At 42.0% G+C, this 16,495-nt stretch overlaps 1 protein-coding gene across 3 annotated transcripts in view; it reads right to left on the minus strand.

Annotated features, from left to right (window-relative positions):
- Positions 1–997: 997 nt before the first annotated feature.
- npr1b (natriuretic peptide receptor 1b) overlaps positions 998–16,495 on the minus strand; it is a 62,917-nt gene continuing 47,419 nt past the window's right edge. For all 3 annotated transcript variants that reach the window (XM_012822839.3, XM_031575829.2, XM_031575828.2), the window contains exons 9-23: positions 16,221–16,305; positions 15,913–16,033; positions 15,688–15,762; positions 15,526–15,603; positions 15,140–15,244; positions 12,823–12,894; positions 11,660–11,819; positions 11,060–11,215; positions 5,413–5,581; positions 4,807–4,953; positions 4,450–4,573; positions 4,117–4,185; positions 3,729–3,903; positions 3,110–3,208; positions 998–2,406 (exon numbers count right to left, since the gene is read on the minus strand). In XM_012822839.3, the coding sequence (XP_012678293.1) occupies positions 2,255–2,406; positions 3,110–3,208; positions 3,729–3,903; positions 4,117–4,185; positions 4,450–4,573; positions 4,807–4,953; positions 5,413–5,581; positions 11,060–11,215; positions 11,660–11,819; positions 12,823–12,894; positions 15,140–15,244; positions 15,526–15,603; positions 15,688–15,762; positions 15,913–16,033; positions 16,221–16,305 (1,787 nt within the window). In that variant the 3' untranslated portion in view covers positions 998–2,254. The remainder of the gene's footprint in view (positions 2,407–3,109; positions 3,209–3,728; positions 3,904–4,116; positions 4,186–4,449; positions 4,574–4,806; positions 4,954–5,412; positions 5,582–11,059; positions 11,216–11,659; positions 11,820–12,822; positions 12,895–15,139; positions 15,245–15,525; positions 15,604–15,687; positions 15,763–15,912; positions 16,034–16,220; positions 16,306–16,495) is intronic.

Genomic DNA, 16,495 nt, shown 5'->3' on the forward strand with positions numbered 1-16,495 from the left:
TGTTCAGCCTGGCTCTCCAGGAAAAGGACGATTAAAGTACATACTCAAGAAGCAGTTGGCAGCGGTCAGGGCTTTATGTCCGTGCTCCAAAAGAGATATTCCTAAGTGCGTTTTGGCGACTCCAAGAGACATTCAGTGAATAATAAACGAAATACTTTATTGTACCGATGAGTTAATATGCATCTAAAACTAATTAGGATCATTGTCCCACTAGTAAAACATCGAAATTGTTCTCTGAAGTGGTCAAACAACAAACTGCACCCGAGTTTGCCTTCTTGCCATTTTGTTTTCTTCACCAGTGCACATTTTTCTGTCTGAATGCCTCGTAGGTTGCCACTTTGTATAAGGCAGTACACAGACAGACAAGAGTGAAACCCTCTCTGCAACAGCAATGGAGATAAAAATGTCTTCAGAATAATAATGAAATATTTGAACAATTATGCTGCTGTGTCTCACTTATATGCCAGTAGTCTGAGCCCAGCTAGTGACTTCACAACTGTCTGTCATGTAGATTTTGTGACCACTGGGATGTCTAATGGGCATTTCAACTCATCACTGTTTAGTTTGTATCTCTGGAAAGGGATGTGGTTGAAGATGTGTGAATGGAAAATAAAATACATTTAGTATACATTGTTTTGTCTGCACATTGAATCTATGTGACTGTCCTCATACAAATATGTATCAGTTGCTAAAGAGAATGATTTATCTGACCAATACCTAAAAATATCTTAGGTATGAATCTCCTAAAAGGATCCATAATTTCCTTTTCCCATCTCTCTGCCAGACACATAATTACAGCTCAAGATTAGAGAGATGATTTTGTGAGGAATGGGGAAGGCCTTAAGAGGTGTATAAAATAAATTCTGAATGGGAAGACATTATGGTTGCAATTGGTCTAGCCAGGTAAGTATTAAGTTAATGCAGAACACTGAACAAACAACTGTTTAAAAAAATGATGCTGCCTTTTTGGATCACCCTCCACAGAAAAATCACTTCAGGCATTTGATCCTTTAATTCTTAAAAAACAAACACTGACAGGAAAAACAGAGTAAAAGACCTTGAAAAGCTACATTATTATGTAAGCTATACAATGGACTACCTAAACAATGGACAACCAACATCAAAGGTAGCATAGACTTTAAACTACCATATGGCACACGTATGGAACATAAAATACACAATCTCCTATTAGACATTCTTACTGCAATTCTATTGCTGAAGGATCCTATTACTAGAAGCAACCTCAGCTTTTCACGATGATGGAGAGTAGCTTCGTCCCTATAAGCCTTTTGAACATAAGCTGAAGCAGCGTCCTTTCATCTGTGAATTCATGAATTAACGATAACCAAAAGCCAGAGTTCATTGTTTTCTGGTCATCCCAACAGTCCTGCTGATGTATTGTAGTGTTGTGGCATAGTACTCCATCCATTTCTCCCGCTGGACAACAAAACATTGAACTGAGTAAGCTCCAAGATGATGGATGACAGTTCTGGCATTGGCAAAAACTGGAGTACCATCCCCGCATGTCCAAAGTATTGCCAGGTTGTGTGACATAAAAGAGATACAATGATACAACTACAAAGAATCACATCTTGGCAACATGTTTTGTACATATCTGTCACATGTTCACATAGTTGTGAATAATGACATTTAGTATCAGTGAGCTAGTGGTGTTCTGTTTCTATGCAGTTATTCTTTAGTGAGATTTACTTTAGTGTTAAAGCCCTACTGGGCCATGCTGTATGAGTACCAACATAGTCACATACACGCACACACACATGCGCGCACACACTCATGCAGATACAGTGTGTATTCAACATTTCATACCATATCAGGCTCAGTTGTTGGCTGTTTTTTGAATCGCTGAAATATTTTCCAATGTGTCACACCAGCCTAATTACATTACAGGACCACTAGATGGCAATGCTAAGTCTCATCAACCTGCACACAATAAAGAGCAGCTGTTACCACTGGACAGGATATTTAATTCCTGCAAAACCATATGAGCTGTGTGAAAGATAGCCTACTGCGGGGACAATTACACAGCAACAAAGGCCAAATCCAAACACTTGTTATGAGAAATAATATGAAGCGTAATGTTTTGTGTGTGTGTGTGGGAGGGGGGCTTGGGTGGCGATCCAGGCGTATGGTAGTTCTACAGTTTTGTGTCTCAGCCAAAAGGAGACCCCCCCCCCCCCCCCCCCCACCCGGTCCACCCCCGACTACCCCTTCCATCAGAGGCTGCAGCAAGTGTTCAGTCACTGTCACTTGTGCTCTCTCCTAGCAGCCAGTACGTCCTCATCTTCCCCTTCCCCTTCATTTCCACATCTCCTCTCAGCTCCAGCTGGAAGCAGTTGAACTCTAGCAGCACGTTGTGTGTCGCATCCGACACATGGATCTTCAAGGCTAGAAGGTGAGGAGAGGATGGAAGCGAGAGAGAGAGAGGAAGGAGGGGAGAGGAAGAGAGATTGAAGCAGTGAGAGTCTGTTAGTCATTGAAACGTGAGAAGGAGTCACACACTATCAGCTGCAACATGTCAAAATCGACTTTGATGCTAGGCGTGAATGTGCTGTTTGAAGAACATCATGAGCCCAGCCTGGACCACTTTTAACCTCACTTTCAACCACTCTTTTGACTGAGGCTGCCTGACAAATACAGCACACGGCCCACTATGGAACGTAATAAGGTGTCTGTGTTATTCAGATGAGTCATTTAGGTGATCTCTAATTTGATTTCACCCAGACCTCTCCCCTCCTCTCTCCCTCCCTTGCAATTACACTCTCTTTGATCCATATTGAATGAGGCTATATCTATCTCTGGGTGGAGGGTATTAGTTACCTTGTGCCATCTAAACCTGTTCCTATCTGTCTCATTCTTAGAGGCCCCAGTCAGCTGAATTCTATTCCATTCTCTTATATTACCGTACAGAGACAAAAATGGAAAGAGCCAGCTCAGTGCCTAATAATGTGCTGACTGCTCACAACGTTGAATGTGTTGAGAGGTAGAGCGCACAGCAAGGGAATGGGATTGAACATAAAGTAAGACTATCACTTCACTAAAATTGACATGAATCCCATTTTGTAGTTTAAATTTGGGGCTTCAGCATTACCTTCGCCAGTGGATTCCATGCGAGAGGACGTGTTGACCGTATCACCAAAGAGACAAAATCGGGGCATTTTCAGTCCCACCACACCAGCACACACAGGGCCTGTGGACACACACAAACAAAGAACATTGACACTTGTCTGGTACAGAGGTCGATGGGAGGGACAGCTGGACAATACAGATAAAAACACTTAGTTACTTTCAGCATTTCCTCTTTTGGCTCAGGGGGTAAAATCTCAGTAGACAGATACATGACTACTTCTCTTAGTACCAGTGGTCTGGAGGTTATTGTCAAGCAAGACTGATAACTCATCAGCAATCTCTCCAACCAGTAATGACATGCATATATACCTCCACACATGTGTGTACCCATGTGTATTCTTTGTCACAGTATAGAGGATGTGGACTGTTCATACCATCCGAGTTGCAGGTGGTTTGTTGTGAAATACTATAATATAATATAATATAATACTATAATACTATGAACATGACATTTAGCAAATATGCATGTTCATTTGAACAAGTTGGACTGTGAGATATGGGTTGAGGGTAGATGTTCAACCAGGACTGTTCCATTAGGAATGGGTGAAGTACAGTAATGGCAGCACTAAGGCTGGGCTCACCGCTGTGGAGTCCTATGCGCAGTTTAAGCTGCTGATCCGGCCGGTGGCGGATCTTGAACGTCCGCACGGCATCCAACAGAGCTAATGACATGCGAGCAATCTCTCGGCCATGAAGCTTGCCATTGCGAACCGGGAGACCTGACACCACCATATAGGCATCTCCAATAGTCTCCACCTGGTGGCCAAACAGAAAACAGGAAATGTATATACATTCAGGTTTCCCTCATAATGTTTACAGGGTTTTAAAGTACAACCTCAGTACATTTCTTCATCATAAAATATCAATCATTCTTGGCCTAAGTGATTCATTTCATCCACATTTAACTATCTTTGCATCATTTTGGCTAAAGGGGTGTCATTTGAGTGGTTGAGAATTGACTATATATACCTTGTAAACATCAAAGTTGTCAATGATGGCATCAAAGCAAGTATAGAGATCATTGAGAAGGGTCACCACCTGAGTGATAAACAAACATAGTGAAAAGGTTGTTAGAAAGGGACTGGTAGAAAGAAAGACAGATTGACAAAGAGGAAGAGTATGAGACAAATAGATAGACTGGAAAACAAATCAAAGAACTGGAAGAACTTCACTGTGGGACTGAACATTGAACTGACATCAGTAGTATTGCTAAAGTCTGAGTGAGGTTAAAAAAAAAAAAAACAGTACAGCAGACTAGTTGAAACAAGGCAGAGAGGGAATGTGCTCGCTGGTTTCTGTTACCTGCATGGGAGTGCTGGCTGCAGAGATGGCAGTGAACCCAACAATATCACTGAAATAGATGGTAACTGAGTCAAAGGCCTCAGCCTGTACCGTCTCTCCTCTCTTCAACTGTTCGGCGACTGAACTGCAGAAGAAACAATATAGGAATTAATCACAGTGTAGGGTCTGCACCTCTGGAGTATTGATGCAGGACACTCAGAACCAACCTCTGGTTTATAAACAATGATTTCCACCATGAGTCCATACTAAGGTGTTTACACTGTACAGCAGAGAAGCTAAATTACACACTGACACAACAGTGACCCAAGCTGAATCACACAGTGCTTGAAACTCAAGGCTGGCGAGCGAGTGACTCACTGAGGAAGGATCTGGTAGAGAAGTGCCTCTGCTTTGCGCTTCTCCTCCAGGTAGGCCTGCGTCCTCTCCTCCACCAGTTCCTCTAAGTTGTTGGCATACTGCTCCATCCGCGAGAGAAGGTTGTCCAGGATATTGGAGCTGTGCTCCCTTTGGTCAGATATGAGAGAGGGAAGGCTAGTTAGCGAATAGCACCACACAAAAAAACAGAGACAGGGAACAGGCAGAGGGTTGCATCACTGAGGACAGTGGGAACATGAATAAAGATAGATGGGTGATTTGTTTTGATACAGACTATGGAGATCGAGCACAAAAGTATGGCTTGACATTGCAGGTCCAAATCCAAAATGGTAAATATAAATAATAGTAAATGAAATACATTCATTTAATTGTTATAAACTCTTTACGCCTACAATGAAGAAGACCAAGTCGAGAAGGGATAAGAACTCCCAGTACTTGCTCTCAGCCCTGTAAACTTGCTAATTGGCACAAATGAACTGTGCCGAACTGTGAATCGAACCAGCTGGAATGCAATAATGCAATCACTTGGCTCGGTGGAGCACAGGTGCTTCCCTGGACCTAAGCATTGTGTACAGTCAGTCCACAAACCTGTTCTGCTTGCGCAGCAGCGCTTTGATGTGGTTGAACTCTGGCCTCTCGCACGGATCCTCTGCCCAGCAGCGCTGCATCAACTGGCCCAGCTCCTCACTGTGTATCTGGGGGTTGACAGTGGGCCGCAGGCGCGGCCATTCGCCCAGGGCTACGCGGTCAATGATCTCTACGGGGGAACATAGAGGGGAGGACATAAGAGAGAAAGGGACTTTAAGGTAAGGGGCACTCGAGATGTCCACTCTGAGCTCCAGAATCCCTCACAAAGAACATGTGCCAGCTAATAAAACAAACTCTCGTCCACACTAATGTGAATTAAGAACATTTAAATAAGAAATCCTGATGTGAAACTCACATGAAAATCGAATAAGAAATGTATTCGATAGAAGAGAATGGATTAACTCCTGATTCGCATAGGGTATAATATGAGTAAGGTGGATGAAAACCAGTTTATCTGCATTAAATTGCAATTGTTGTGATGTTATGTGTTGCCCTGACAACCTTAACCTTAATATGCACAGACTTGCATTTTCTTTGACTGAATTTTTATGAATGCACTTAAAATACGCAAATGAGTTGGATGGAAACCCCGCTAATGACAGTCCCAGACAGGAAATGTATGATTTCCAGACAGTGTCAAAGCATAAATGAGTGCATCTGCCCCATAATACATAATTTCAATCATGAGTCACTATCTCTGTCTCTCAGCTATTCAGGGAATACACATGCTCTGATTGCTCAGGTTGTTTTTTTTCCCTTCTTTTTTATCATCTCACCTGTTTTTGTGCATATTACTCAATATTCAGGAAAGTCATCTCTTCTTCTCTCTTTGTCTATTTTTTCTCTATATTACCTATTCTATCCATCTTTAGGTTTGTTTGCATATCACGTCAGAGTATCTCATCAATAAAGGGTTTTCACAAGAATGAACCAACCATGTTTTGGTTTTCTGCATCTATAGTGTAATTTTCTTTTTATTTCTCATTATCAGTGTCTTTTTTTAATGCAAGAGGGGTTCTGGGAGTTTTTTTCCGTATATATAAACTTCCTATGACAGACATAACAAGATGGAACATTTTAAGGAAGGAAAAAATATTCCAGGGTTTTCTTTGCCCGATGCAACAATAGACCAATCTTTATCTCTGTGGAACATGTCTGAAAAATCATTCACTATAGTGCTATTTGAAATCTAGCTGTAAGGAGAGAATCTCAGCTGAGTCATAACAGACCACATATGCGAGTCTGAGCTTTGCTGAGGATACTGTCTGAATTTCATTGTAATTCTCCAGGTAATTCATGGGATAATCCACAAAAAAGTAATCAAAGAGAAAAGCTTTATAAAATCTTGTGTTTGTGTTGCTCAAACTTTATTTTTGCCTGTGTGCTGGATGTGCTGAGTGGCGTAGAGCTGAGTGAGACTCCAACAGATGGCCAGCTAAGTTTGAGTGGACAGTTCAGCACTGATGCAAGTCTGAAACACTTTCATTTTCCTCTCACTTTCCTTCACCTTTGCATCACTGGGTGTCTCTGGCCTCAGAACTGACACAGAACTAATTCTGGCCCTGCTGCAACCCAGCAATAAGTGTCTTCTTATTTTAATATTTTGTTAGGTATTTTGTTTGTTTAAAGTATCAGTTGTATCATTGCTATTTAATATTTAATTAATTCAAAGTATCAATGATCTATCAAATATATGTTCTGACATATGTTCCTGTTGCTCACTTCCTGTCATATCTCCTTGCCTACATCTGAGGGTAGAGAGAGTCTATATTGAGAGAAGGCATGATCGATGTGAGTGGCCATCCCATCTTAATGGGGATCTGCTCGAATGGTGTGCGTTAAAAGCAGGATGTAGCACTGTTAGCGATGGCTAATGAGTTTAGTGGAACAAAAATAGCAAAGGCAGCTGCACAAAGAAACAGCATCTCAGTCTCTGGTGTGGCTTATGCCAGCCCACTCTTCGCAGGATAAATCGCAAGTCACTTAGAGAGTTCCGGGCCTGGCTTGTCTTTTTCCCCCCACCAGTTCTGCAGTTTGCCTGTAAGCTGTTATGCTGACACTCAACATCACAACATCTTTGCACATGACTTTATACAGTATATTTACATATTAGGCCACATCCATCAACCACTCTGTGTTTAAATGATAGTGCTCTAAATTATTTTCAGAGTGTTGTCAAATGGTGCATTTACAAGCAGTAGGCAAGGGGTTCTGGCACAGCCTCACTTCAAACTACATAGGTGGATGGTTGTTTGATAAAGAACACTTTTGTTGACTGCAAGTAAATGCGTCAGTTGACGGGCAGAAAGGTCAGATTTCTAACAGGTACTGGGTAATAGGAGAGTACAACATTCGGTCAACACAGAGACAGGAAGTTTCACATAATGGGTCTGGTTCACAGAAAACTACAGCTTCCAATCTGAACAGGTGCACTGGTTCAGGGATATCTGGGAAGGGGGCTCATCATGACCAGCTGAGAAAATAGCTTGACTTCACCAGTTAATGTCAAGTGTGTTGAGTGAGAATGGCAGCAGCCAAAGCAACCCTGCAGGAAATGGGAGATCTGGAGAAGGCAAACACGTGAGGCTTAGGGCTGTGTGTATGTGCTTGTCTATTTGTATCCATACAGACAAGTGCAGGAGAAAGCACATGTGTATCTCTCCTCTCAGGCACTGAAGTGGCCTCGTCGTGATAATTGCCGGGGGGAGCGGGGCTACCAGAGAGCCTGAGATGATGTATGGGTTACTTGCCAAGAATGAGCAAATAACTTAATGGATCAGATAGAAATGGGCTTCCCCTTCAATAGTCTCATTGCCAGGGTGCTTGTAGTAATGTTCCGACATTACTACAAGAGAAAAAGCATGTGCCTGCGAGCTTTATAAGGGAGGGGAATTGTATTTGTGTGTGTTGTTATCTGTTGCTTTTGCTGTTGTTGTTGTTGTTATTATTGTTATTGTTATTGTTGTGAGGGGATGGTGGGAAGTAGTTCATTTGTGTGTGTATTTGTTTGAACATGTGTGGAATCCATGACTTCTTACGACTTTTCAAGAGGTCTGCATTTCTTAGCAGCACGGCAATAGACTGGTCTCATGTGTCAATAAGGGGCTATACGGACAGCGTTAAGATTAAAACAGTCTAGCTTTGGTATTTGAGCTCAGCGTCAGGTTATTACTGCAGGGCAATGAGGCATGACACCAAAGAGCGAGGAGATGAAGCTGCAACGCTGCCCAGTTTGTTTTTGTCATTAAGGTGTCATTTTAATTAAAGCTGCTGAGGGCTAAGAGCTAATGTTAGCCTCTTGCTGACATTTAGCTTTACTTACAGCTGTAAGCATAAGTCCTTTCTCTGTCTCATATTTCTCTCCGGCTCACTGGACTCAAGTGGGTGCTGATGTGTGGTTGTCTCTTATTACACCCTTGTGGCCAAATCTACCCATTTTAACAGTCATGGAAAATGGAAAGTGATCATAGCAAACAATACACATACAGATACAGACACAGAATCATCCAAACCAGACAGCCGAAAACCAGTGTGTGTGTGTTAGGCCACGAAAACATGTTAGTCTGTGTTATTTCTGTTTAGACCAGCATGGTCTCATCAAGAGTGTTGATCTCATGAAAAACAGTATTGGTTGAGTAAACACTGTGAGGCGTGTGTTATAAACAAGAAAAAGGAGAATGATTTCAGAGTAGATATTGGAAATGCATCAAAGCACCACTTCACTACCATATTCCAAAGTTCATGAAAAGATAATGTTTTGTTTTTGTACTGTTGTGCTGGGAACCTGCCAAGGAGGTAATGGGGTTGTAGATTATACCGGGAGTTTTAATATTGACAATTAACATTATCCAGTAATAGTCCAAAGAAAAATGTGCAATCAAACAAACTGTGTGTGAAAAATAAAAATAATTATGTGTGAGTGTGTTTGATTAGCCTAATTGAGTGATTAATCATTGCACTCATTGTTACACTTGAGCAAAAGAAAATGTGTCTGATCACTGGAAGAAAAACTAATATCAAAAGCAGGCATGATTGATTTTGAAGTATTGGTTTCAGGGAGACAAACCCATGGATCTCTACATTTCTTTAGTATTTGAAAATGAATCAATGGTTATTTTTAAAACAATATCTTTTTGAAGCATCTCCGCGTGTTTCCACAAATTACATTTCCTCAAATGAGTCAAGGCTTTTAAGGCCTATCATCACAGTTCATAGCATTTGTTTAATCAGACTCCAGCATGGCCCAGTCAGGTAGGCATAATTATTAATTATTAGTTTTTGCATTTCAAATGTTGTGATGGGTTTCCAGGCATTTCCAGTTCATTCTTTAGTTTTTAATTAGGTTACTTCTAATTTATTTTGTGTTTTAGGTCATTAATCTGCTGCATATTGTAATTAAGCTAAGATTTTTTTACCAGCTGAGGTGTATTCCAAAAACTCTCTCGTTCTTAATTAGATTTTTTTCATGCATAGTATTGATATTTTATTATGTCTTCTTTTCTAACTGCTAATGAAATTCAATTTGTTATTTAATTTGGATGAACTATTTTGATGTTAAAACTGTTATTTTATTAGGTCATGTGTTGACATGTTTCATTAAAAGGTTCAAACTGAATGAACACTGAGGATGTTCGTTGTATTCTTTGAAAAAGAAAATAGCGAGGACTGACTTCATCTTGGAATTACAAACATTTCTGTCATACTATTTCAGCTATGAAAGAGCACCTGCATTTTCATTTGGATGTTGCACAAAAAGGACCTTTTTGAATGACCATGTCCCACAAAAATCAGGCTCTGATCAATGCATTGCTCTGAAGATTATCCAATCAGTAGAAGTAGCCACTGTGCCATTACTGAGCCACAGACTAAATGACACTCAATCGGTCAGTTGTGAAGACAATGCTTTAAACTCTAGCCATGTAAATGTTGGTGGCCCTGCTCAACTGACAGAACATGTTGGTAGCCTCTGCTAAGGCCATGAATATAATTACAATGGAAGTAATAATGAAATGGTAATAAATTCACTTGTGAGTACTTGGGTTAACGGATCTTATAAATATATGGAAATGTTATGTAGTGGAACTAGTGGAACCATGTCTGGAAGATTAAGATAGCAATACTGAATAGACCAGTGTTCCTTAATTAACATTTTTTAAGCCAATCCTAACCTGAGAGTTAGGTGTGATGATGGTAGGTCATGCATTATTATATCAGGTCATGACCGTATTAAAGCTACAATAAGCAATCACTAGGCTGGGACCAGACTGCAGAGGAACTGACCCCAGCTGCACAACCCCATTATTGCATTAGAACTATTGTGTTCATTTTCTCTCATTCATCTGTACAAATGAGTTGCTTTTTTTCTTCTGTCTGTGTGTGTGTGTGTGTGTGTTTGTGTGTTTGTGTGTTTGTGTGTTTGTGTGTGTGTGTGTGTGTGTGTGTGTGTTTGTGTGTTTGTGTGTTTGTGTGTGTGTGTTTGTGTGTGTGTGTTTGTGTGTGTGGTTTTGTGTTCAATCGTATGGTTGTGATGTGTCCTCTGGTTTGGTCTAGCAATTTGTTAGGATGCATGTTGATACTTTTGCTTATATTTCCCCTATCCTAGCGCTTTCTGGCAGTTTCGTCATCTCACATGAGTTTGACCTCTGACCTTTCGGGCTTATTGAGTCCCCGTCCACGTAGAAGACTCCACAACGCAGGGCCACTTCCTGCAGGATAATGCCGAAGCTGTAGACGTCACCCTTCTGGGTGCCTGCAGGCGGAGGGCACTCCATCCTCAGCAGCTCTGGAGACATCCACAGCTTCCCTATTCGGTGGAAGGGAGAGGGCTTCAATTTAAGTTTACGTTTAAGTATACGTTTATATATTTAGCTGATGGTTTTATCCAAAATAACGTACAAACCAACATATAGCTGTGATAATACAATAAGACTAATTACATCAATAAAAGCAGTGAACACAATAATAACATAGTTTCTTCCCTATTCTGTGGGGGAAGATGCAACAGTCAAAAAGTGGTATAGAAAAGATGAGGCTACAAGCAGTTCTTGAAGATATAGAGCGTTTCTGCAGATCAGATAGTGTTAAAGAGGCACATCTACTCGCTACAAAAATATCAGAGAGGAGGAGATTCCTTAAATTGGGAGGAGGATAAAATAGCTCTATGATTCATAGAAATTCCATTTTTTTATGGGCCCTTAACCGAGTAGAACATTTGATCACAGACTGATACAAGAAAAGAGACACTGACGGGCATAGTATGAATGGGCATCATTGATGTCGAATTCGGTTCGGAAGCTGGAGAGGCCGTAGTCGGTGATTTTCAGCACGAAGCGGTTATCCACCACGCAGTTTGAGGATTTGAGGTTGCCATGGGAGACAATCACACTGTTATGAAGGAAAGCCATACCCTGGAGAGGAGATACAGAGAGAATGTGTTGGATATGAGAGAGGCAATGCATAGAGAGGCTACAAAGGTTAAGAGGCAGCACTCCACAGCATTGCATCACGATGCATTCCACTTCTATTGAATATGCTCACAATGGTGTCCGTGTACCAGGTAATGTGACGTACAGACAGGAGAAAACAGGAGCAGTTCAGAAAATGAGGATATATGAAGTAAAGACACACACACACACACACACACACACACACACACAGTGAAGACATTTAGAGGGATTCATTATCTATGTCCTTTCCAAGAGGACTTGGTCACACTGCCTGCCATCTATCTTGTCCACACCAAACGGCCCTCCCACCAGAGGTGTATTTCTAAGATGAGGTCTATTTCAGCGGTATATAAAGTCAGACCTTACATAATTTGGGAGTGATGTCAGCAGTGACACTGTGTGAGCAATTAGGGAAACATTCATATTAAACCTGCTTCCTAGCACACAACCTGTGCCAGAAGAAAGGGGATTTATCACTCTTCTAGCAACTGACATTTATTGAGACTGCTTGCATGCCACATACTGATTTCTTAAAGGTTGGTATTTGCAGTCCTTTTTCGTGTTTACTTTGAAGACCATCTCATCTTATCTGTAATGTTTTCTCAGCAAAGGTCAAAAAGTCCAAATAAACTTATATATCTGAATACAGAGATGGTTGTGATAAATATTTCTGAACGGTGGTTGAAGTCCACCCCTTGGACTTGGATTGTGGTGGGGTTGATGCAGGAGAAGATAGAAGGAAAAGAGGAGTATTACATAAGAGGCAGAGGAAGGAAAAACAAAACAAGGCTGAATGGTGATGGTTGTGTAAATCAAAGGCTTCATTCATTTTAATATTTACATTCATCGTGAATATATATATATACAGAGAGAGAGAAAGAGGGTTTTTTATTTACAATGTTTCTCCTCTGTCAAGGATTTGTTTTATCCGTGCTATAAAAATAAACTCAACTGTAGACAGTACCTTGACAATATCGTTGATGAGAGAATATTTGAACATCCAATCCAGCGTGATGCTTTCATTCTCCATAATGTCCTAAGCAGGATATACAGACAAACACACACACCATTCTTTCAACATCTTCCATTCAACATGATTGCAAGCATGCCTTATTTCGTACAGATCCTACTTCCTCCACTGCATGTTTTTCCCCTTGATATGCAAATTACACCATGTTAAATTAATAGCAGGCAAATTTTCTCTCACAAAATTAAGCCATGTTTTTGTTACCATGATTACAGGTTTAAAAATCTTGCAAGTAAAAATGCCATATGCAATACACAAACAAAATGAAAAAGTAAACAGTTGTCAATCTTCTTTTCATAAGGAAAGTGGTGGGTGACATCTGAGAAGAAATGTCAACCAATATATCGTGCTGGAAACTAGATATGTGCAGTCGAAACACCCAACCGCTACTGAGTGGTGGTATAAAAAGAATCTATTTAAATGAAAATGAATTGACCTTAAATGAACTGAATTAGTTTGAACATTATTGAAATGAATCTAACTGAAATGAACACAGCTGAAGAGAGGTAGGATACTGTGATGTGGTGAGGTGTGTTGAACTATTGGTATTAGCATTAATTGAGTTGAATTGAATGTAAAGCCACTCAGGTATAAGTATTACCAAGAAAACCACAATACTGCGATAAAAAGGGAGGCGAGAAAGAGAGGTCGAGCTGCCGGTGCAACGGCAACGACCACTCTGAGTGAGAAAGAAGGTCTTAAAGTGCTGTGGGAGGACATCAAGCCGTGGCTAGCAGATGGCTGACGCATCCGAAAGTGCTGGAAGAGGAAGGAGAAGGAACTTCTTCAAGAACCCAAGTATGCCAGGAAGCTGTCCGGCTTCCAGGCAATACTCATTGGAGCAAGACAGATGGTGGGAGAAGTCAGATTGCCATCAGGGAAGAAACTGCCCCCCCCCCCCCGAGAAGCTACACACACGACATTACTAGACTCCTGCCGACAGCGCCTTGTACATGAAGACTGCCGAAAAAGAATGCATGAGTTGACATCCTGGGCAGGGATGAAGATCAAGCTTGCCAAGTCCCAAAGTCTTGTGTTCAGTAAAGGGGTCATGGACAACAGCACCATCTTTGTTGTGGGTGGTGAGAAAATCCTGCTGCTGGCTGAACAGCCCATCAAAAACCTTGGGAAAGAATACACAGCAGAGCTCTCTGACAAGCATGCAGGGAAAATCTGAATCAGCTCTCTGGTCGATCCTTGCCAGGCCATCAAAGCCAGCTTCCAGGAAAGTCTAAGGTGTGGTGCTACCACAACACACTCTACCAGAGGATTATGTGGCTGCTGAAACTGTGTGAAATCCCCTTATCCACAGTCAGCAAGATGGATGGGAAAGCCAACTTTCATCCAAAAGCGGCTGGGCTTGTCACGATGCCGCTATGAAACCAGTCTCTTTGTATTTCTCACAGTGGCAGCTGTAGACTGTGATTTCCAAACGTCCAGGTAAGCACTGGTCGCAGGTGGAAAGCCCCTGCTGAAGTTGACCTGGCAGTTAGCAGGCTACAGCACACTAGCACAGGACAGGAAGGACAGGTCTTGGGTGGGCAGATGCCCCGTGGATCTGGTCCAAGGCCAGCAAGAAAGAGTGGAAGGAACTGGTGGTGTCTCAGGTGTCAAGGATGGAGAAAGAGCACTATAAGATCAAGGTCATAACACAGGTGCGACAGGGGGGCTCAGCATGGCGGATCTGTGGAAGATCTCAGAGGCAAGGCTCAGTTTCCTCATCAGGGCAACATACACTCCCCTGTCCACTGAACCTGCACCTGTGGTCCCCTGTCCACTGAACCTGCACCTGTGGTCCCCTGTCCACTGAACCTGCACCTGTGGTCCCCTGTCCACTGAACCTGCACCTGTGGTCCCCTGTCCACTGAACCTGCACCTGTGGTTTGGCCAGGAAGAAAGCTGCCCCCTTTGCAGCAGTCTAAATGTAAGCCTCCAGCACATCTTGTCAGGCTGTTAGATCATGCCCTCCCATGAACGCTACAGGTGGTGACATGACCAGGTCCTGAGCAGATTGGCGGAGGTACTGGAGAGGCGCAGCGGAGCTGGGGTCATCGTCCACCAATGGGTCATCACCTTCAGTTTATCAAAGAAGGTGGAGGCAAACCAAGCACCACGCCAAGAGCTGAATTAAGAATTAAATTAAATCGCATTGAAATGAACATAGTTGAACAAAGGTAAGAAAATGTGATGTGGTGAGATGAGTTGAACTAGGTAGAATTTAGTAGGACCTAATTGTGGTAGCTGTGGACATTACCTGCAGACTTCCACGTGGGCAGTATTCAATGATGATGCAAATGTTGGGAGAATCAATGCAGGCACCGATGAAACGCGTCAGATGCTCATTCTGGACGTCTCTCATCTGGAGTTCAAGGAGAGAGATGGGTTTTGATGAAGACATAAATGGCACAGGAACAGGCACATACAACACTTATGTATACAAGTTCTTATGCAAATACATATATGAGACATATACTAACACCCACACATACACATGGCCTACAGATCTATCCATACGTCTGTACACTTGAGTACAAGCTCAGCTATAATTACACAATTAAATGCAAACACACAATCTCTTTCTCCCTCATGCACACACACATCCACAGTCTTTTTTAAGCACTCTGTGCAGAGTAGACTCACGTGTTTCAGTTCAAAGAGCACATTTCTTGTCAGCTCAATGCGTTTCCTGTTGATGTACTTGATTGCGACAAGGTTACCCTGAGAAAAACACAAAACAGTTTCCAGTCCAGATACGTTCATATCTTTTACTGCCTTATAGATTCAGTGCTGTTGTAATAGTACCTTAAAGTAGCCAGTTTTGGCAAACACCTGGAAGTTTCCATCAGCAGTCAGCAGAGAGCCATAGTTGGAGCCTCTCTAGAGTGAACAAGACAAGCATGGGATTGATTTTCCGTCTACATCATTGGTCGTGAGTATTACTAACAACCCATATACGTATGTATCTACATGTCTATATGTATATCTACATTTCTAGTTGTTGTTGGAGTACGGCTGGGGATGGCTCACCAGGGAGAGGGTCAGTTTGCTGCCGGCGCTGCGCAATATCTTCTCCAGATTGCTCATCTGAATGTCTTCCCAGGTGACCCTCCACAGCTGAGCTGCCAGCTCACTCTCCAGCTTCAGCTTCCTTGGCATGGGCATTTACGTGGGCACACATATATGTATGTGTGTGTGTGTGTGTGTGTGCGCATGAGAGGAAGAGAGAGAAACGAATATTCATGTGACACAGAAACTTGACAGAGGACATGAGGCCCATTTTCTACGTACTGTGGGGTATGTTCGTGTGAATGTGATCATATTTAGCCCAGGCTCACCTGTAAACGAACACAGTGACGGTGAGGATAATGATGATGACGAAGAACACCACAATGGCAACCATCTGATGCACTGTGATAGTTCCTGAGAGACAGGGAGAGAAAAGAAAATAGATTACTCATGCCTTTCAATGGCACTCAAGGAATGCAGGCCAAGAACAGCAAGTCCTCCACAACCAGTTAAAGAGACACTGAAGATATAAGGAAGCTTAGAAGAAGTGATAATTCTATTGCACCTCAAAGAGGGAAGGGGGACTAAATTGACTGATGTTAAC

This window comes from Clupea harengus, chromosome 11 (assembly GCF_900700415.2).
Source record: "Clupea harengus chromosome 11, Ch_v2.0.2, whole genome shotgun sequence".
NCBI lineage: Eukaryota > Metazoa > Chordata > Actinopteri > Clupeiformes > Clupeidae > Clupea > Clupea harengus.